The 24,138-nt window shown below is 39.8% G+C and overlaps 1 protein-coding gene across 1 annotated transcript; it reads left to right on the top strand.

Moving 5' to 3' along the window:
- The first annotated feature begins 2,086 nt into the window (after window positions 1-2,086).
- eppk1 (epiplakin 1) lies at window positions 2,087-23,714 on the top strand. Its single transcript, XM_048202384.1, is given in 3 exon segments — window positions 2,087-2,240; window positions 8,922-17,048; window positions 17,051-23,714. Coding segments are annotated over 2 exon segments (14,472 nt in total). The 5' UTR covers window positions 2,087-2,240; window positions 8,922-8,938; the 3' UTR covers window positions 23,413-23,714.
- The last annotated feature ends 424 nt before the right edge of the window (window positions 23,715-24,138 follow it).

The following is a 24,138-nucleotide window of genomic DNA, read 5'->3' as shown; positions in this document are numbered from 1 at the left end:
AAAGTCACAGAGTTTCACACCATTGTGATGAAGTAGCTATTTTTACAAATTAAAACCTTTTTTTTTTTTTCGGCCTAAATTCAGAGCTTCGGAGTTAATGTGGAGTCTAAATTTTCGGAACAACACCAGAGGGTTAATGGTCTATCTTAACCTGGTATCTTAGCTTTCTTTCAGGTATATTTATCCACAAACCAAGAGCAGCAGGTAGAGCAGGATCTCATTCAAGTGAAAGAAGTGTCTCCACCAAGAAACCGAGATTAGACAGAGATAAGACATTGCATGTAATCCAGTGCAGTCTTATGTAGATCTTAAGCCACTTCTATTTGCAGCAGTTTGGGTGTCAACATACCAACCCATTTTCACTGAAAGATGAGGAATTCAAAATACCTGAGAAGTCTAGAATAGCTGAAACTTGTTTCCTGTAGCAGCTTCAACAACAGAAAGTGGGGGGTGTGGAAGGAGGGGAGGTGTGGTTTTGGCAAGCTTTTGCCCTGGAAGATTTCTGCAGCCTGTTCTGTCAAATCAGCAACTTGATCCTCTCTCCAATATGCAAATATTTTGCACATTACATGATTTAGAAAAAAATGGGGCAAGATAATGCTATGTTATTAATTTCTCGTGCATCGCATCAACATGTATTGCGAAACACATAGGAGGGTTACAGGAATACAGTTTATTCCTGCTTGTATCTGCCTGTGAGGTTTAGACAAAACAATAGAATAGGAGGATAATTGGAATTATTAAAGTTCTTCTATAAGGAACTAAGTTTAAAAAAATAAATGAATGACTACATATATAAAGTGTCTGTTGATCATATCTTAAATAAGGCATTAACTATGATTGATAGTAAAAAGAAAAAAACCGAGGTACTATAATACTGTTCAAAAGTTTGGGGTCAGATTTTGTTAAGAAATTGATTCTTTTAATTAGAAAGGACACATTCAATGTATTAAGAAGTGACAGTAAATACATTTATAATGTTACAAAAGATTCCTATTTCAAATAAATTCTTTAATTTTTATTGAGCAAAGAAAACATATCACAGTTTCCATTGAGCAGCACAACTGTTTTCGAACATTTATTCTTTAGCATATTAGAATGATTTCTGAAGCTAAAAAAATCAGCTTCGTCCTCACAAATAAAAGGAAAAAAAAGAAAGAAAGTTTGAAAATATATTAAAATATTACTGTTTTTACTGTATTGTTGATAAAATAAATGCAGCCTGGATAAGCATAAGAGACTGCTTTAAAAACATTAAAATATCTTATTGACCCAAATTTAAATCCTTCTTTATAGTAGAGGATAGTATTGAATAAAAAGTATATGATGGTCAAGTAAAGTCAACTCTGATTTTATAGAGGTTTATACAATAGAAATAGTTTCAAAGCAGCTTCACAACAATAAACAGCAAAGTAACAGAAATGACGCAAACCAAATATGATGCTGTTGCAAGATATGGTGTCATTATTCAGCTCGATTCAGTTCAGTTCAATAAGATATAATGGGAACACTACAATAAGGTTCATTAGTTACCATGAACTAATAATGAACTGCACTTATACAGTATTTATGTATGTAATGTTAATTTCAACATTTACTAATACATTATTAAACTCTTGTTAACATTAGTTAATGATATTTGTACCACAAAACCAAAAGCTGCAAGTCGAGCCGGTTCTTGTTTAATGACCATGTTTTCTGTAGCAGAGATAAAACATCATTTAATTATTTACATAATTTGAAATGATTAACAGAAACTGTGCGCAAACTTGAGAGAATACTAGTGAAATGCACTGATAAAATCATTCATGAGAACTGGTTTTCATTGCCAGTTTGAACATGAGCTTGACACATTCTGAACACAATTATGAGTGCACTGAGGCTGGAGGGAATAATAATAATAATAACAATAAAAAAAAAACTGGCAGTCAGTTTGTCCCCAGTAACCCCATTTTAAGTAACATACACAAATTAATGAAAAAGCAGAGGGCAATTCCTTCACTGAGCTGCAAGGTATTTGTTTTCTCTGAGGCAAGAGTGGGAGTGTTCATGGGGGTGGGTTTTGGCCCTGACTGATCAGTATATTAAACAGAGGAAAGGAAGGAAGGAAGCATACTCAGCTTTTCACTGAGTGTCCACAGTGTGCTTGACCACATCAAGTGACCAGAAAGAAACACCCTCAACTGGACTCTGACTGGATCCTAAGTGAAACCTAGCTTCTAGCAAAAACACTGAAAGAGGTAAGAACGAGTTCAAGTAGCTATGAAACTTTTTTTTTTTTTTTTTGGTCTTGGATAACAAGCTAAAGATTGTTCTTGTAATTGCATTGTTGTTTGCTTTAAAAAACTAGCAGTGATAACTTCATGTAAAGCAAGGACTTTCAGGCAACTGAATGTGGTGCCATAATTCATAATCCTCAAGAATGTCATGTTCAACACATGTTCACTTATTCGACCACACCTCTTAGCAATAAAGAGCCAAAATGCTTTGCGAATGGGCAAATATTTGCAGACAATGCACACTATAATGTAATGCATAATGTAATGTACTTTTTAGATGGTTAGAGGACTGGTTAAACATTTACTTTATGAATTTAGACACTTTATCAAAAGTAACTTTCAAAGGCTAAACACATGAAAGTAAATAATTTTGCCTGGGCACTAAATTTCGAAAGTAGGCTAAGGTTTTCTGTGTATATATAATGCAGTGTCACCTAATAAGGTATATATTCTCAGTTATTCTAAATGAATAAAAAAATAGTACAATGCATTAAAACACTTGTTACTCTGCATTACACTATTTCACTATGGTAATAATGCATAGTTTTGATTTTTTTTAAAAATGGGGGGGGGGGGGGCATTACAATGTGCATTAGAATTCCTTTATGATTCAATACAATAAACATAATGCATTGTATATACAGCTTCACAGAAAGTATTTAAACTAGTGTTCATTTGAGTGTTCTTTTAAGTCAATTTGGTTTCAAAAATCTTTTTTTTATGCCTAACACTGACTGCATCCAAGGAATTTGGACAGGAAGAAGCCATTATCAGCCATTTTCATTGTGCAAGGGTTTAAAGCCCCCTACTTGCTCCTTGCTAGAAGAAAGCTATTCATGGCTGACCGCAGCAGTGAAACTTTATAACTAAGATATCATTTAAAGCAAACATCACTTGCAGAAGAATTTGCACAAACATTCACTGTTTACATAAGGATGTCACATCCTTGTTATAAAGTCATTAAAATGGTGATGTACAGTTGTGTTAAAAAAATAGCAGTACAGCCAAATAAGCCCACCGGCAACTATAGTTGCCACAGTGTATAGTTGTCATTTTCCTTTTATAAGTATTTTTCTAGATGTTATCCATGTTTTATGTCTCAGTGACATGCAAGTGACATTATACATTGCAAATAATTTACTTGTAGTGTAATAGAAACAGACCTTACTATCATGACATCCGTGCTACTTGTTCTGAGTAACTGACTCATTCTTTGAGAGGGGTGTGTTCAAAATAATGGCAGTGTGGAGTTTAATTAGGGAATTCATTCATTCAAAACATGTGTCATTAATTGTCCTTTATTAAGGAAGAATGGAAGTGTCATAAAACACTGCTGAAAGTGATAAAAATTATAGTACATGTTGTCTGTGCTGTAATAACCCCTGTAATAAAAAAGAGGCTCTTTTTTTTCCTTATAAATTCTTTTTTTGAAAGTGTATAACTCAGACCCTGAGTGCAGTAGCACCCTGCAGACAGTTCTGTTTCCTCTAGATGTCAGCAAACACTGGAAAAAAAGAGTTGTGTCTCTATCGTGTTGTATGCAAGAGTTATTCAAATGCACCTGAAAGGAAGAATATTACTTTTTTATGTAATTTCCGCCTACCCAAATGTAAAGTCTTTCCATACCCATATACAGTGGTATAAATGCAATATTACAGAAAACCCTTTGAAAATACATAAAACACTGCTGAAAGTGATAAATATTATAGTACATGTTGTGTAGTTGTAGCTGTTTGTGGCTGATTGAAGCAGTTATCAGAGTTGGAATGTGACGCTTGTGATCGTATTTCACTGCGCAATTCTTTGATCTATGATTGTCACACAATGAAATAAACTACATGGGCAAATTCCTTGAGCTTTCTTGTAATATATGACTTGACTGTTTTGTGAAAAATATAAAAAATACATTTTCATAGAAAATTTTCTTCGCAATAGTTATGCAGAAATTCGTATCTGGGACCAATGCATATGTAAGCTCAATTTTACTGCTTTATGTAGGAAAATGCACCTCAAATACTTATGTGCATGATTGTGTAACTGACAAGTGAAAAGCTTGTCTGGGTCAATGATTCATTAATTCTGACATTCTTAAAGTACACCAGCATCCTGTATTTCCAGTTTTCCATTGCTTACAGTGTTGATGCAAAACACTTTTCCAAATGATGCAATGCTCAAGATGTTTTTCTTGTCAGGACATGATAAAGATGGTTTGCTTTCATTGTTAACCCATGACCTAGTGAAAAATAAATATACTAAAATGTATTTGAAATACATTTATTTTATGCTAAGTATACTACAAATGCATTTACATATTTATGTACTTAATATAAATACCCTGCAATTGTACTTTTAGTATGCTAAATTGGTATAGTCTGCTAAACTGGAATTTGAAGTATTTTTGTGTTGACACCCAACTATTACAAGTATTTTTGATTGTGCTAAAGTGGAACTATTGCAAGTAGTACACTTAAGGTACACTTTAAATATCTTGCATTCAAATTATACAGTGATCATACTATCCTTACTAATAGTGATATTAAACACATTTTAGGCTTACTATTAAGAAATATGCATTGTGCATATTTCCAAATAAAGTTTAATTAGAATATTTAAGTCAGTAAATATATTAATGGGTTTGTATGAAATTAATGTAGGCCTATTTTAAATACATTTTGGTAGTTTTTTTTTTTTCACTAGGGCAGACTCTGCATGCATTGCCTCTGACATGTTTTCTCACCATCACTCACCTAACTCGGAAACTCTTAACGGGTTAGTTCACCAAAAAATGAAAATTCTGTCATTTATTACTCACCCTCATGCCGTTCCACACCCGTAAGACATTTGTTAATCTTCGGAACACAAATTAAGATATTTTAGTTGAAATCCGATGGCTCCATGCGACCTTCATAGCTAGCAATGACACTTCCTCTCTCAAGATCCATAAAGGTACTACAATTCTAAATTAGTTCATGTGAGTACAGTGATTCAATATTAATATTATAAAGTGACAAGAATATTTTTGGTGCGCCAAAAAAACAAAATAACGACTTATTTAGTGATGGCCGATTTCAAAACCCTGCTTCAGGAAGCCTTGGAGCGTTATGAATCAGCGTTTAGAATCATGATTCAGAACGCGTGTCAAACTGCTGAAATCACGTGACTTTGGTGCTCCAAACAGATGATTCGACACGCTGATTCATAATGCTCCGATGCTTCCTGAAGCAGTGTTTTGAAATCGGCCATCACTAAATAAGTCGTTATTTTGTTTTTTTTTGGCGCTCCAAAAATATTCTCGTCGCTTTATAATATTAATATTGAACCACTGTACTCAAATGAACTGATTTAGATGTGTTTTTAGTACCTTTATGGATCTTGAGAGAGGAAATGTCATTGCTGGCTATGGAGGCCTCACTGAGCTGTCGGATTTCAACTAAAATATCTTAATTTGTGTTCTGAAGATGAACGAAGGTCTTACGGGAGTGGAACGGCATGAGGGTGAGTAATTAATGACAGAATTTTCATTTTTGGGTGAACTAACCCTTTAAGAAAATCCAAAGTTACCAAAAATTATGAGTTGTGCTAATGTTCATGTGCATTTTAACTCATAAATACAATCTTTCCGACATGACTTGAAAAAAATGCAACTCCTGAAACATCTAGTTTGTTTCTGTAGTTTCTTTGAACTGAATTCTACTTGAGTATAAATTAGTATTGACCTAAATTAATGTTTACAAGAAATATGTTTTGAGTTGCAAAAAAATAATCATAAAGTAAGTTTTATAATTACCTTTACCTTTTCAATAATTTGCCCACACTTTGAATATCGGGTAGGCTATTGTTTAATTCAATTCAAATGTATTTCTATAGCACAAATTATCAAAATGATCCTGACCAGTCCTCAAAAATTACACAAAAAGTTAAAATGTCAAATAAATTCAGAAACGTTAACTGCATGAAAAGTAAATTATTTTAATTTAATGTTACGTATTGTGTTATTCCATCCGCACACACTGAAACACAAGCAGTTCTGCACGTTCACTTTTTTTCCACCAACGAATGGAACTATCTGTTTTTTTACTCTTGTGCACGCACTAAAACTAATGTTATGCCAGTTTATGCAATTGCTTCATGTTGCGTTAAAGGTTCTCTAAGCGATCCTGGGCGGAGTAACTTCCTGTTGACGTTCGAAGTGTTGTCAAACAAAACAGAGGCTAACTAGACCCTCCCTCCTCTCCTCCTCCCCCTCCCCTTCGCACTTCCTGAAACAGTCATGAACGCGCAATTAAAATCGTTCTTGTCGTTTATTGGCTGGAGCGTGTTTATTATGATTCGTGGTCCAGGCTGCACCAGTTTGTTTTTGTTGCCGTTTTCGGAGCTTGTGGCGACTACAGAGACCGCGTTTTTTTTACAGTGTGTTCAGGGGACAGGCAGCTAGCAGATAGTGAGGAGATGTTTGCTGTATGTGACAAAAAATGTTTTGGCCTAAAAACGTGTGACATCACTTAGAGCACCTTTAATGACAGGTCATGGGAAAAGGGAAGCAAAACATTCTTGATATTTAATGTTGAGTCTGCTGGTTTTATTTCTTCAATAGCTTAAAGTTTAATGCACTTTCGTGTTATATAGCTATAGGCCGTTTCACGTTTATTTTCATGCACCACCTACTGTACTGATATTGAGACATTTCTCAGCAATTCAGTCTTTTAATCCATATGATTTGTGCTATCATTAATGGAAAAAAATATTTTTGCTTCACCTATAGCTGTACAGAGAGACAATAGAGAGAAAACAAAGTAACCCCAGTTTTGCTTTGTCCATATCTGCATGGTGGCACAACAGGTAAACCGAGTGCTCTTGTGCAACAGTGACCCGAGTGTGAATCCAGCCCGTACTGGTTTCTACATTCAATATACATATACAGTTGTGCTCAAAAGTTTACATACCCCTTGCAGAATCTGCAAAATGTTAATTATTTTAACAAAATAAGAGGGATCATGCAAAATGTGTGTTATTAGCACTGTGCTGTATAAGATATTTTGCATAAAAGATGTTTACATATAGTCAAAAAATAGCTGAATTTATAAAAATGACCCGTTCAAAAATTTACATACCCTGAATGCGGCTGTTTTTATGTTTTGTGATGGTTGTTCATGATTCTCTTGTTTGTCCTGAGCAGTTAAACTGCCCAATATTCTTCAGAAAAATCCTTCAGGTCCTGCAAATTCTTCAGTTTTCCAGGATGTTTTGCATATTTGAACCCTTTCCAGCAGTGACTGATTTTGAGATCTGTCCTTTCACACTGAGGACAACTGAGGGACTCAAACACAACTATTAAAAAAGGTTCAAACATTCACTGATGCTCCAGAAGGAAACACGATGCATTAAGAACTGGGGGGTGAAAACATTTGAACAAGATGAAGATGTCCAAATTTGTCTTTTGTTTAAATATCAAATTATTTAATTTAGTACTGCCCATCGGAAGTTACAGAAGATACTCACATGTTTCCCGGAAGACAAATTAAATAAAATTCATCTTGATGTTCAAATTAAAGTTTTCACCCCCCCCCCCCCCCCAGAGGTCTTAATGCATCGAGTTTCCTTCTGAAGCTTCAGTGAATGTTTGAACCTTTTTTAATATTTGTGTTTGAGTCCCTCAGTCGTCCTCAGTGTGAAAAGATGCATCTCAAAATCATAGTCATTGCTGGAAGGGGTTCAAATATGCAAAAGATGCTGAAAATTGAAGAATTTGCAGGACCTGAAGGATTTTTCTGAAGAACGTTGGGCAGTTTAACTGTTCAGGACAAACAAGAGACTCATGAACAACCATCACAAAACATAAAAACAGTTGTGGATTATCCAGGTAATCACACACAGTATTAAGAATCAAGGGTATGTACATTTTTGAACGGGTCATTTTTATAAATTCAGCTATTTTTTGACTATATGTAAACATCTTTTATGCAAAATATCTTATTCAGCACAATGCTAAATAAAGAATAACATGTAATTTCATGATCCCTCTTATTTTGTTAAAATAATTAACATTTTGCAGATTCTGCAAGGGATATGTAAACTTTTGAGCATGACTCATTGCCATTGTCATGTTCCCATTGTCTCACTGATGTTCACTGGATTAGTAAGTTACTGGTATACCGGGGGTGTCTGTAAAAGGCAAATGCTTAAGCTGTGACTTTATTTATAAAGATTATTGTATTATTGTAGCCTATTTGAAGCACACTATAATGATGCCATTAGCACACTTCAAGTTTATTTGGAATGCCATTGCAATGTGTGTTAAAATCACTAAATCTTTGTTATCAGTATAATATTAATGTATGTTCAACACTCTTACAGTGTAATTGAATTGCAATTCTAATGTCTCCAAAATACATTTGAAGATTATGCTGAGTGAATTCTGCATTTCAAAACTTAAGTATACTTTAAGTATACTCTTGTATTTAAGTATACTTGGAATAGTTCCACTTTAGCACAAACAAAGACAAAGCACCATTAGGGTAACACACAAAAACAATTGCAAAAACATTTTTCTTTGTTATATATATATATATATATATATATATATATATATATATATATATATTTTAAATGCATGACTAATAATTATTCTTATGTAATCCACAGAACCTGGTGCAAGAAAAATGCCCACAAAAAAGATGTCAGCTCAGGAAAACGGCATTTCTCATGGGCCAGTAGCTGGAGTGTTTCTTGAACATTCAAAAGAAACCATTACAATATATCAAGCCTACAAGAAACGCTTGTTGAATCCAGGAACATGTCTGGCACTGTTAGAGGCCCAAGCTGCAACAGGAGGAATCATCGACCCTGTCAAAAACAGGACATGCTCTGTTGAAGATGCAGTAAAAGAAGGCATTGTTGGACGTGAAATGAAAGAGAAACTTCAATTAGCAGAGAGGGCCATCATGGGCTACATAGATCCCTATACCAACCAACAAATCTCACTCTTCCAGGCCATGCAGAAAGATGTAATTCCAAAAGAATATGCCATTAGGTTACTTGAGGCACAGATCTCTGGCAAAGGGATCTATGACCCTATTGAAAAATGCTACCTAACAGAAGAACAAGCCTATGGGCGAGGTCTGTATGACAGAGATCTTTTCAGAGACCAGATGGATGCTCTAAAAGTATTCTATGACCCAAACTCTCAGGAAAACCTCACTTATCCATCCCTGATAAAGAAATGCACTACAGCCCCAGAAACAGGTTTACTGCTTTTCCCGATCTACATCACATTTAAAGGCCTCCGCAGAGGTGTGACGTCTGCTGAGCTGCTGGCATCAAAAATAATTGACCAACAGACATTTGAAAATCTACATGATGGTAAAACCACCACCCAGGATGTGATGTTAATGGAAACAGTGAAAGAATATCTAGAAGGTAAACAGAGCATTGGGGGTGTAGCTGTGCTCGCAACGAATAAGAAAATGAGCATATACCAGGCAATGAGACAAGGAATAATCATGCCGGGTTCTGCTTTGATTCTGCTAGAAGCACAGGCTGCAACTGGATTCATGATTGACCCTGTTGAAAACAAGACATTCACTGTAGATGAAGCCATTAAACAAAAACTTGTAGGACCAGAATACCATGCAAAATTGCTTGCAGCAGAACGTGCAGTTACTGGTTACAAGGACCCATACACTGGTGAAACCATTTCTCTTTTTCAAGCTCTGAAGAAGGAACTGATTGTGAAGGAGCATGGAATCCGCTTGCTTGAAGCACAAATTGCAACTGGTGGAATTATTGATCCCATAAACAGTCACAGAGTTCCTGTGGATGTAGCATACAATCGTGGCTTCTTTAATGAGGAAATGAACACCGTCCTTAAGGATCCTGAAGATGACACTAAAGGATTCTTTGACCCAAACACAAAGGATAATCTGACATATCTGCAACTGCTGGATCGTTGTGTCATCGACCCTTCTACAGGACTCACATTGTTGCCCATTCAAGATCCATCTGGTAGTCTGAATTACACATTCATTGGCTATGACATCAAAAAAGTCTTCAAGGGTGTCATGGTTAAAGTGACATGTGGAAAATACATGGGAATGACTGTTTCTCTCTGGGAATTACTTATGTCTGAATACTTCACTGAACAGCAAAGGCAAGACTTTATCCAGCAATACAGAAACAGAACACTCACGATTGAAATTATAGTCACTAAAGTCCTGGAGATCATTGAACATTCAGTGAAAACATCGAATGCAGTTTTTGAAGGTATAAGGGAAAAAGTAAGTGCAAACCAGCTTGTCGAGGCTGATATCATCACAGAGCACGATCTAGAAGATCTCAGAGAAGGAAAAAAGACTGTCAAAGATGTTACGGAGAATGAATCTGTGCAAACATATCTACAAGGTAAACCAAGCATTGCTGGTGTGCTGCTTCCTGACTCACAAGTGATGTCAATCTACCAAGCCCGACAAAAAGGAATTCTGAGGCCAGGAACATCACTTGTTCTTCTTGAAGCCCAGGCTGCAACAGGATTCATTATTGACCCAATTGCTAATCGAAAGTTTACTGTAGATGATGCAGTGAAGGCACGGGTGGTAGGGGCTGATCTTCATGCAAAACTATCATCAGCAGAGAAGGCAGTGACAGGTTACCACGATCCATACACTGGCAAGAAAATCTCATTGTTCCAAGCAATGCAAAAAGATTTAATTGTGAAAGATCATGGTATACGTCTGCTAGAGGCCCAGATTGCCACAGGGGGCATTATTGATCCTGTAAATAGCCATCGCATTCCAGTTCATATTGCTTATAAACGAGGATTCTTTGATACTGAAATGAATCAGATCCTTTGTGATCCAACAGATGACACAAAAGGATTCTTTGACCCAAACACTCATGAAAACCTTACTTATATGCAGCTTATGTCCAGATGTGTCACTGACCAAAGCACAGGCCTTTGCCTTTTGACAATCAAAGGGAACGACAAGAGAGTCAAGATAGGGGACAGCACCAAACAGGCCTTCCAAACCACATATGTCTCTGTGAGATATGGCAGATTCAGCAACAAGAATGTGACACTTTGGGATATCATCAACTCTGAATATTTGTCTGAGGAGAAAAGACAGGATCTGTTAAAATGTTACAAGTCAAAAACAATCACAATTGAAGAAATCATTACAATAATTTTAGAGATCATTGAGAGCAAAGAAGTACAAAGAAATGCTGACCTCAGTGTAGATGGTCTCAGGGGAAAAATCTCTATTTTGGAGCTGCTGAATTTGGGAATAATAGATGAAAAAACATACAAAAATGTGATTCAGGGGAAGCTAACAATCGAAGATCTCATTGAGATGGGCACTGTGAGAAACTTCCTCAGGGGAACAAGCTGTATAGCAGGTGTAATATTACAAAAGTCTAATCAGAAAATGAGCATCTACAAAGCCAAAAAAGAAGGCCATCTTACCCCTGGCACTGCATTGTGTCTTCTTGAAGCACAGGCTGCCACTGGGTTTATTATTGATCCAATACAAAACAAGAAACTCACCGTTGATGAGGCACTGAAGCAGAAAATCATTGTTCCAGAGTTGTATGAAAAGCTGCTTGCTGCTGAGAAAGCAGTCACTGGTTACGAAGACCCATACACAGGCAAGAAAATATCACTTTTTGAAGCAATCGAGAAAGAACTTATTGTAAAGCAGCATGGCATTCGTCTGCTTGAAGCCCAGATTGCTACAGGTGGCATCATTGATCCCTTAACATGTTTACATTTGCCACTTGATGTTGCTTTCCGGAAGGGTTATTTTGACTCTGACTTAAATCAAATCCTTGCTGATCAAAGTGATGACACTAAAGGATTTTTTGATCCCACCACACAAGAAAATCTGACCTACATGGAGATGATGGCACGATGCATCAAGGATCCCGATACTGGTCTTTTACTTCTTCCAGTTGCCGAAAAAGTTAAAATACAAGAAAAATCACAAAAAATTATCTCAGATGTTGAGATTAAGGAAGAATTTGAGAAAAACAAAGTTATCATTCCTGTTGGCCGTTTCTGTGGGAAATCACTGTCTCTTTGGGAGATAATTCATTCTGTATACTTCACAGATGAACAGAGGCAGCAGTTCTTTGAACAATATTGTTTGGGAAAGATAAATATCAAGGATGTTGGCACCATGGTTATCACAAATATTCAAACACTAGAACAGAAAGAAGCAGCCCCTCAAACAACAATGGGCCTAAGAAAACCTGTTTCTGCGCAACAGCTGTATGACTCTGGAATCATTGACACCAGTACTTACAAAGAGCTGCAACATGGTAAGGAGATGCTTGAAAATGTGGTTAAACTTGAATCTGTACAACAGTATTTGAAGGGCACTGGAAGTATTGCTGGAGTAAAACTTCATCCATCAGGAAAAGTGTTAAGTTTATACATGGCAAAATCTGAAGGCTTACTCACTTCCGATGCAGCACTGTTGTTGCTTGAGGCTCAGGCAGCAACTGGATATGTTATCGATCCAATCAAAAACACACATCACTCAGTCATGGAGGCTGTCAGAGCTCAAATTATCGGACCAGAGATATTGGAGCACTTGCTATTGGCTGAAAGTGCTGTCACTGGCTTCACAGACCCATACACAAATAAGCAGATATGCTTATTTGAAGCAATGAATAAAGGCCTCATCCCTCGGAAACATGGACTGAACCTTTTAGATGCACAGCTTGCCACAGGGGGAATTATTGATCCAATTGGAAGCTATCGGGTACCTGTTCAGAAAGCAATTATGAAAGGATGCTTGAATAAGGAGACCAGTGATTATCTGGCAAATCTTAGTAAAAGTGAAAAAGGGTTTTCAGACCCCCAAACAAAAGAACCTCTTACCTACCATCAGCTCATGAAGAAATGTGAAAAGAATTCAACAACTGGCCTGCTGCTTCTCCCAATAACTGAAAAGAGTGCTGAAAGCTCAACCTACAATGACAAGCAAATAATAAATGTCTTCAAAGAAAAATCAGTGATTATCAATGCTGGAAAGTTTGCAGACAAACGTGTGTCACTTTGGGATGTACTACACTCAGAGTATATATCTGCAGAAAAAAGAAAAGATCTACTTGACCAATACAAACAAAAGAAACTATCAATTGAGGAGATAACAGAAATGGTGACATCAATGATAATTGAGGTAACCACAAAAAGGCATTCTTTTAAAGGTCTGAGAAAACAAGTGTCTGCAAGTGAACTATTTGAGGCTAAAATCATCTCAAAAGAAATGATGAGAAAGCTTATCAATGAAGAAGTAGATGATGAAGATATAAACAATATGGAATCTATTCAAAAATACCTTGGGGCAACAAACTGTATCGCTGGTGTATATGTCCAGTCAACCAAACAGACCATGAGCATATCTGAAGCCAAAAATAAGGGACTTCTTACACCTGGAACATCTCTGGTTTTACTTGAAGCCCAGGCTGCCACTGGCTTTATGATTGACCCAGTGAAGAACAAAAAGCTTTCAGTAGAGCAGGCAGTGGCTGAAGGGATTGTTGGGACAGAATGGAAAAGCAAATTACTGTCTGCAGAGAGGGCAGTTACTGGTTACACAGACCCCTACACAGGAAAAACAATCTCTTTGTTCCAGGCCTTGAAAAAAGATCTGATTGTCAAGGACCATGGTATTCGTCTGCTAGAAGCTCAGATTGCAACTGGGGGCATCATTGATCCTGTGCACAGCCATCGTGTCCCTGTGGAGGTGGCTTACCAAAGAGGGTACTTTGATGAGGAGATGAACAATATCCTCTCTGACCCAGATGATGACACCAAGGGATTCTTTGATCCCAACACACAGGAGAACCTCACATACCTGCAACTTGTGGAGAGGTGTGTTAGAGACCCCAACACTGGCCTGAGCCTCCTTGTGATTGCGAAAAAGGGCGAGTACTACTTCTTCGTTGATGAACATACAAAGAATATCCTCAAGTCTACGACCACAAAGAAAGCAGGAGGTAAATTCCAAGGAGAGCTGGTGACTCTTTGGGATCTGCTGTATTCAAATTATATTTCTGAGGAAAAGAGGAGAGAACTGGTGCAGCAGTTTAAGTCGGGTACAATAACTATTGAAGAATTCTTAGAAATAGTTCTGACATTGGTATCACAGAAATCAGGAACAAGCACCCAAATCATTACTACCACCACCACAGCAACAACAGAGATAACCCAGAAGCACAACTTCCAAGGTATCAGAAAGGATGTGAGTGCTGATGAGTTACTGCAATCCAAAGTCATTGATGAGAAAATGTACAAAGACCTAACTTCTGGAAAAGTCACAGTTGATCATGTAAGTGAAATGGACTCTGTGCGAAAATACCTGAAAGGAACAAACTGCATCGCTGGTGTATATGTCCAGTCGACCAAACAGACCATGAGCATATCTGAGGCCAAAAATAAGGGACTTCTGACACCAGGAACATCTCTGGTTTTACTTGAAGCCCAGGCTGCCACTGGCTTTATGATTGACCCAGTGAAGAACAAAAAGCTTTCAGTAGAGCAGGCAGTGGCTGAAGGGATTGTTGGGACAGAATGGAAAAGCAAATTACTGTCTGCAGAGAGGGCAGTTACTGGTTACACAGACCCCTACACGGGAAAAACAATCTCTTTGTTCCAGGCCTTGAAAAAAGATCTGATTGTCAAGGACCATGGTATTCGTCTGCTAGAAGCTCAGATTGCAACTGGGGGCATCATTGATCCTGTGCACAGCCATCGTGTCCCTGTGGAGGTGGCTTACCAAAGAGGGTACTTTGATGAGGAGATGAACAAGATCCTCTCTGACCCAGATGATGACACCAAGGGATTCTTTGATCCCAACACACAGGAGAACCTCACATACCTGCAACTTGTGGAGAGGTGTGTTAGAGACCCCAACACTGGCCTGAGCCTCCTTGTGATTGCGAAAAAGGGCGAGTACTACTTCTTTGTTGATGAACATACAAAGAATATCCTCAAGTCTACAACCACAAAGAAAGCAGGAGGTAAATTCCAAGGAGAGCTGGTGACTCTTTGGGATCTGCTGTATTCAAATTACATTTCTGAGGAAAAGAGGAGAGAACTGGTGCAGCAGTTTAAGTCGGGTACAATAACAATTGAAGAATTCTTAGAAATAGTTCTGACATTGGTATCACAGAAATCAGGAACAAGCACACAAATTATTACTACCACCACCACAGCAACAACAGAGATAACCCAGAAGCACAACTTCCAAGGTATCAGAAAGGATGTGAGTGCTGATGAGTTACTGCAATCCAAAGTCATTGATGAGAAAATGTACAAAGACCTAACTTCTGGAAAAGTCACAGTTGATCATGTAAGTGAAATGGACTCTGTGCGAAAATACCTGAAAGGAACAAACTGCATCGCTGGTGTATATGTCCAGTCGACCAAACAGACCATGAGCATATCTGAGGCCAAAAATAAGGGACTTCTGACACCAGGAACATCTCTGGTTTTACTTGAAGCCCAGGCTGCCACTGGCTTTATGATTGACCCAGTGAAGAACAAAAAGCTTTCAGTAGAGCAGGCAGTGGCTGAAGGGATTGTTGGGACAGAATGGAAAAGCAAATTACTGTCTGCAGAGAGGGCAGTTACTGGTTACACAGACCCCTACACGGGAAAAACAATCTCTTTGTTCCAGGCCTTGAAAAAAGATCTGATTGTCAAGGACCATGGTATTCGTCTGCTAGAAGCTCAGATTGCAACTGGGGGCATCATTGATCCTGTGCACAGCCATCGTGTCCCTGTGGAGGTGGCTTACCAAAGAGGGTACTTTGATGAGGAGATGAACAATATCCTCTCTGACCCAGATGATGACACCAAGGGATTCTTTGATCCCAACACACAGGAGAACCTCACATACCTGCAACTTGTGGAGAGGTGTGTTAGAGACCCCAACACTGGCCTGAGCCTCCTTGTGATTGCGAAAAAGGGCGAGTACTACTTCTTCGTTGATGAACATACAAAGAATATCCTCAAGTCTACAACCACACAGAAAGCAGGAGGCAAATTCCAAGGAGAGCTGGTGACTCTTTGGGATCTGCTATATTCAAATTACATTTCTGAGGAAAAGAGAAGAGAATTGGTGCAGCAGTTTAAGTTGGGTACAATAACTATTGAAGAATTCTTAGAAATAGTTCTGACATTGGTATCACAGAAATCAGGAACAAGCACCCAAATCATTACTACCACCACCACCACAGCAACAACAGAGATAACCCAGAAGCACAACTTCCAAGGTATCAGAAAGGATGTGAGTGCTGATGAGTTACTGCAATCCAAAGTCATTGATGAGAAAATGTACAAAGACCTAACTTCTGGAAAAGTCACAGTTGATCATGTAAGTGAAATGGACTCTGTGCGAAAATACCTGAAAGGAACAAACTGCATCGCTGGTGTATATGTCCAGTCGACCAAACAGACCATGAGCATATCTGAGGCCAAAAATAAGGGACTTCTGACACCAGGAACATCTCTGGTTTTACTTGAAGCCCAGGCTGCCACTGGCTTTATGATTGACCCAGTGAAGAACAAAAAGCTTTCAGTAGAGCAGGCAGTGGCTGAAGGGATTGTTGGGACAGAATGGAAAAGCAAATTACTGTCTGCAGAGAGGGCAGTTACTGGTTACACAGACCCCTACACGGGAAAAACAATCTCTTTGTTCCAGGCCTTGAAAAAAGATCTGATTGTCAAGGACCATGGTATTCGTCTGCTAGAAGCTCAGATTGCAACTGGGGCATCATTGATCCTGTGCACAGCCATCGTGTCCCTGTGGAGGTGGCTTACCAAAGAGGGTACTTTGATGAGGAGATGAACAATATCCTCTCTGACCCAGATGATGACACCAAGGGATTCTTTGATCCCAACACACAGGAGAACCTCACATACCTGCAACTTGTGGAGAGGTGTGTTAGAGACCCCAACACTGGCCTGAGCCTCCTTGTGATTGCGAAAAAGGGTGAGTACTACTTCTTCGTTGATGAACATACAAAGAATATCCTCAAGTCTACAACCACAAAGAAAGCAGGAGGTAAATTCCAAGGAGAGCTGGTGACTCTTTGGGATCTGCTGTATTCAAATTACATTTCTGAGGAAAAGAGGAGAGAACTGGTGCAGCAGTTTAAGTCGGGTACAATAACTATTGAAGAATTCTTAGAAATAGTTCTGACATTGGTATCACAGAAATCAGGAACAAGCACACAAATCATTACTACCACCACCACAGCAACAACAGAGATAAACCAGAAGCACAACTTCCAAGGTATCAGAAAGGATGTGAGTGCTGATGAGTTACTGCAATCCAAAGTCATTGATGAGAAAATGTACAAAGACCTAACTTCTGGAAAAGTCACAGTTGATCATGTAAGCGAAATGGACTCTGTGCGAAAATACCTGAAAGGAACAAACAGCATTGCTGGTGTATTTGTGCAGTCTACCAAACAGACCATGAGCATATTTGAAGCCAAAAATAAGGGACTTCTGACACCTGGAACATCTCTGGTTTTACTTGAGGCCCAGGCTGCCACTGGCTTTATGATTGACCCAGTGAAGAACAAAAAACTGTCAGTAGAGCAGGCGGTGGCTGAAGGGATTGTTGGGACAGAATGGAAAAATAAACTGCTGTCTGCAGAGCGGGCAGTTACTGGTTACACAGACCCCAACACGGGAAAAATAATCTCCTTATTCCAGGCCTTGAAAAAAGATCTGATTGTCAAGGACCATGGTATTCGTCTGCTAGAAGCTCAGATTGCTACAGGGGGCATCATAGATCCTGTGCACAGCCATCGTGTCCCTGTGGAGGTGGCTTACCAAAGAGGGTACTTTGATGAGGAGATGAACAAGATCCTCTCTGATCCAAGTGATGACACCAAGGGATTCTTTGATCCCAACACACAAGAGAACCTCACATACCTGCAACTTGTGGAGAGGTGTGTTAGAGACCCCATCACTGGCCTGAGCCTCCTTGTGATTGCGAAAAAGGGCGAGTACTACTTCTTCGTTGATGAACATACAAAGAGTATCCTCAAGTCTATGACCACACAGAAAGCAGGAGGCAAATTCCAAGGAGAGCTGGTGACTCTTTGGGATCTGCTATATTCAAATTACATTTCTGAGGAAAAGAGGAGAGAACTGGTGCAGCAGTTTAAGTCGGGTACAATAACTATTGAAGAATTCTTGGAAATAGTGCTGACATTGGTATCGCAGAAATCAGGAACAAGCACCCAAACCATTACTACCACCACCACAGCAACAACAGAGATAACCCAGAAGCACAACTTCCAAGGTATCAGAAAGGATGTGAGTGCTGATGAGTTACTGCAATCCAAAGTCATTGATGAGAAAATGTACAAAGACCTAACTTCTGGAAAAGTCACAGTTGATCATGTAAGTGAAATGGACTCTGTGCGAAAATACCTGAAAGGAACAAACTGCATCGCTGGTGTATATGTCCAGTCGACCAAACAGACCATGAGCATATCTGAGGCCAAAAATAAGGGACTTCTGACACCAGGAACATCTCTGGTTTTACTTGAAGCCCAGGCTGCCACTGGCTTTATGATTGACCCAGTGAAGAACAAAAAGCTTTCAGTAGAGCAGGCAGTGGCTGAAGGGATTGTTGGGACAGAATGGAAAAGCAAATTACTGTCTGCAGAGAGGGCAGTTACTGGTTACACAGACCCCTACACAGGAAAAACAATCTCTTTGTTCCAGGCCTTGAAAAAAGATCTGATTGTTAAGGACCATGGTATTCGTCTGCTAGAAGCTCAGATTGCAACTGGAGGCATCATTGATCCTGTGCACAGCCATCGTGTCCCTGTGGAGGTGGCTTACCAAAGAGGGTACTTTGATGAGGAGATGAACAATATCCTCTCTGACCCAGATGATGACACCAAGGGATTCTTTGATCCCAACACACAGGAGAACCTCACATACCTGCAACTTGTGGAGAGGTGTGTTAGAGACCCCAACACTGGCCTGAGCCTCCTTGTGATTGCGAAAAAGGGCGAGTACTACTTCTTCGTTGATGAACATACAAAGAGTATCCTCAAGTCTACGACCACAAAGAAAGCAGGAGGTAAATTCCAAGGAGAGCTGGTGACTCTTTGGGATCTGCTGTATTCAAATTATATTTCTGAGGAAAAGAGGAGAGAACTGGTGCAGCAGTTTAAGTCGGGTACAATAACTATTGAAGAATTCTTGGAAATAGTGCTGACATTGGTACCGCAGAAATCAGGAACAAGCACCCAAACCATTACTACCACCACCACAGCAACAACAGAGATAACCCAGAAGCACAACTTCCAAGGTATCAGAAAGGATGTGAGTGCTGATGAGTTACTGCAATCCAAAGTCATTGATGAGAAAATGTACAAAGACCTAACTTCTGGAAAAGTCACAGTTGATCATGTAAGCGAAATGGACTCTGTGCGAAAATACCTGAAAGGAACAAACAGCATTGCTGGTGTATTTGTGCAGTCTACCAAACAGACCATGAGCATATTTGAAGCCAAAAATAAGGGACTTCTGACACCTGGAACATCTCTGGTTTTACTTGAGGCCCAGGCTGCCACTGGCTTTATGATTGACCCAGTGAAGAACAAAAAACTGTCAGTAGAGCAGGCGGTGGCTGAAGGGATTGTTGGGACAGAATGGAAAAATAAACTGCTGTCTGCAGAGCGGGCAGTTACTGGTTACACAGACCCCAACACGGGAAAAATAATCTCCTTATTCCAGGCCTTGAAAAAAGATCTGATTGTCAAGGACCATGGTATTCGTCTGCTAGAAGCTCAGATTGCTACAGGGGGCATCATAGATCCTGTGCACAGCCATCGTGTCCCTGTGGAGGTGGCTTACCAAAGAGGGTACTTTGATGAGGAGATGAACAAGATCCTCTCTGATCCAAGTGATGACACCAAGGGATTCTTTGATCCCAACACACAAGAGAACCTCACATACCTGCAACTTGTGGAGAGGTGTGTTAGAGACCCCATCACTGGCCTGAGCCTCCTTGTGATTGCGAAAAAGGGCGAGTACTACTTCTTCGTTGATGAACATACAAAGAGTATCCTCAAGTCTATGACCACACAGAAAGCAGGAGGCAAATTCCAAGGAGAGCTGGTGACTCTTTGGGATCTGCTATATTCAAATTACATTTCTGAGGAAAAGAGGAGAGAACTGGTGCAGCAGTTTAAGTCGGGTACAATAACTATTGAAGAATTCTTGGAAATAGTGCTGACATTGGTATCGCAGAAATCAGGAACAAGCACCCAAACCATTACTACCACCACCACAGCAACAACAGAGATAACCCAGAAGCACAACTTCCAAGGTATCAGAAAGGATGTGAGTGCTGATGAGTTACTGCAATCCAAAGTCATTGATGAGAAAATGTACAAAGACCTAACTTCTGGAAAAGTCACAGTTGATCATGTAAGTGAAATGGACTCTGTGCGAAAATACCTGAAAGGAACAAACTGCATCGCTGGTGTATATGTCCAGTCGACCAAACAGACCATGAGCATATCTGAGGCCAAAAATAAGGGACTTCTGACACCAGGAACATCTCTGGTTTTACTTGAAGCCCAGGCTGCCACTGGCTTTATGATTGACCCAGTGAAGAACAAAAAGCTTTCAGTAGAGCAGGCAGTGGCTGAAGGGATTGTTGGGACAGAATGGAAAAGCAAATTACTGTCTGCAGAGAGGGCAGTTACTGGTTACACAGACCCCTACACAGGAAAAACAATCTCTTTGTTCCAGGCCTTGAAAAAAGATCTGATTGTTAAGGACCATGGTATTCGTCTGCTAGAAGCTCAGATTGCAACTGGAGGCATCATTGATCCTGTGCACAGCCATCGTGTCCCTGTGGAGGTGGCTTACCAAAGAGGGTACTTTGATGAGGAGATGAACAATATCCTCTCTGACCCAGATGATGACACCAAGGGATTCTTTGATCCCAACACACAGGAGAACCTCACATACCTGCAACTTGTGGAGAGGTGTGTTAGAGACCCCAACACTGGCCTGAGCCTCCTTGTGATTGCGAAAAAGGGCGAGTACTACTTCTTCGTTGATGAACATACAAAGAGTATCCTCAAGTCTACGACCACAAAGAAAGCAGGAGGTAAATTCCAAGGAGAGCTGGTGACTCTTTGGGATCTGCTGTATTCAAATTATATTTCTGAGGAAAAGAGGAGAGAACTGGTGCAGCAGTTTAAGTCGGGTACAATAACTATTGAAGAATTCTTGGAAATAGTGCTGACATTGGTACCGCAGAAATCAGGAACAAGCACCCAAACCATTACTACCACCACCACAGCAACAACAGAGATAACCCAGAAGCACAACTTCCAAGGTATCAGAAAGGATGTGAGTGCTGATGAGTTACTGCAATCCAAAGTCATTGATGAGAAAATGTACAAAGACCTAACTTCTGGAAAAGTCACAGTTGATCATGTAAGTGAAATGGACTCTGTGCGAAAATACCTGAAAGGAACAAACAGCATTGCTGGTGTATTTGTGCAGTCTACCAAACAGACCATGAGCATATTTGAAGCCAAAAATAAGGGACTTCTGACACCTGGAACATCTCTGGTTTTACTTGAGGCCCAGGCTGCCACTGGCTTTATGATTGACCCAGTGAAGAACAAAAAACTGTCAGTAGAGCAGGCGGTGGCCGAAGGGATTGTTGGGACAGAATGGAAAAATAAACTGCTGTCTGCTGAGCGGGCAGTTACTGGTTACACAGACCCCAACACAGGAAAAATAATCTCCTTGTTCCAGGCCTTGAAAAAAGATCTGATTGTCAAGGACCATGGTATTCGTCTGCTAGAAGCTCAGATTGCTACAGGGGGAATCATTGATCCTGTGCACAGCCATCGTGTCCCTGTGGAGGTGGCTTACCAAAGAGGGTACTTTGATGAGGAGATGAACAAGATCCTCTCTGATCCAGATGATGACACCAAGGGATTCTTTGATCCCAACACACAGGAGAACCTCACATACCTGCAACTTGTGGAGAGGTGTGTTAGAGACCCCATCACTGGCCTGAGCCTCCTTGTGATTGCGAAAAAGGGCGAGTACTACTTCTTCATTGATGAACATACAAAGAGTATCCTCAAGTCTATGACCACACAGAAAGCAGGAGGTAAATTCCGAGGAGAGCTAGTGACTCTTTGGGATCTGCTATATTCAAATTACATTTCTGAGGAAAAGAGGAGAGAACTGGTGCAGCAGTTTAAGTCGGGTACAATAACTATTGAAGAATTCTTAGAAATAGTTCTGACATTGGTATCACAGAAATCAGGAACAAGCACCCAAACCATTACTACCACAACCACAGCAACAACAGAGATAACCCAGAAGCACAACTTCCAAGGTATCAGAAAGGATGTGAGTGCTGATGAGTTACTGCAATCCAAAGTCATTGATGAGAAAATGTACAAAGACCTAACTTCTGGAAAAGTCACAGTTGATCATGTAAGTGAAATGGACTCTGTGCGAAAATACCTGAAAGGAACAAACAGCATTGCTGGTGTATTTGTGCAGTCTACCAAACAGACCATGAGCATATTTGAAGCCAAAAATAAGGGACTTCTGACACCTGGAACATCTTTGGTTTTACTTGAAGCCCAGGCTGCCACTGGCTTTATGATTGACCCAGTGAAGAACAAAAAACTGCCAGTAGAGCAGGCAGTGGCTGAAGGGATTGTTGGGACAGAATGGAAAAGCAAACTACTGTCTGCAGAGAGGGCAGTTACTGGTTACACAGACCCCTACACAGGAAAAACAATCTCCTTGTTCCAGGCCTTGAAAAAAGATCTGATTGTCAAGGACCATGGTATTCGTCTGCTAGAAGCTCAGATTGCTACAGGGGGCATCATTGATCCTGTGCACAGCCATCGTGTCCCTGTGGAGGTGGCTTACCAAAGAGGGTACTTTGATGAGGAGATGAACAAGATCCTCTCTGATCCAGATGATGACACCACGGGATTTTTTGATCCCAACACACAGGAGAACCTCACATACTTGCAACTTGTGGAGAGGTGTGTTAGAGACCCAAAGACTGGTCTGAGTCTGCTTTCTTTACAAAAGTAGATTTAAGATTGGATGCAACATGCCATGCAAGCTATTCATGCTTTATTAACTACAATAATACTCTTCTCTTTCTACTGCCATTTGCAAATCTGTAAGTGTATATAATTTCAGTTTCAATGTGCATTGCATACATTATAGTTTAAGGTTAAGTCAATTTTACACTTTTACACTGCAATTTAGAAGTTAAAAAAGTTAGTGTGTTACAGGTATTAATGCTTTCTGGCTACATGTTCAAAACTATACAAATAAACAAACAGCTGCAACATTTTATTTCATAAGTCAATAAACTCTTTCATTATAAACATTTTGCTTTTATTAAACATGGCTTGTTTACATTAACATAAGCTCACAACATGTGACATTTATTGCATTACCAGCACATGAACATGAGAAAAATAGTAGCAGAGAAGGGCAGTAAAGATAAGGGAGAGGCAGAGGGAGAGGGGGAGGGGAGAGAGGGAGAGGGAGAGGGAGAGAGGGAGAGGGAGGGGAGGGGAGAGGGGAGGGGGAGGGGGAGGGGAGAGGGGGAGGGAGGGAGAGGGAGAGGGAGAGGGAGAGGGAGAGGGGAGAGGGAGAGGGGAGGGGAGAGGGAGAGGGAGAGGGAGAGGGGAGAGGGGAGGGGAGGGGAGAGGGGGAGGGGAGAGAGGGGAGGGGAGAGGGAGAGGGAGGATTAGTTCACTTTCAAATTTTCATGTTCTTCTTTCTTCAGTCGAAAAGAAATGAAGG

This window comes from Megalobrama amblycephala, linkage group LG9 (genome assembly GCF_018812025.1).
Source record: "Megalobrama amblycephala isolate DHTTF-2021 linkage group LG9, ASM1881202v1, whole genome shotgun sequence".
Taxonomy (NCBI): Eukaryota; Metazoa; Chordata; class Actinopteri; order Cypriniformes; family Xenocyprididae; genus Megalobrama; species Megalobrama amblycephala.
The sequence above is the reverse complement of the archived record's forward strand: the minus strand, read 5'-3'. Positions and strand labels throughout refer to the sequence as shown.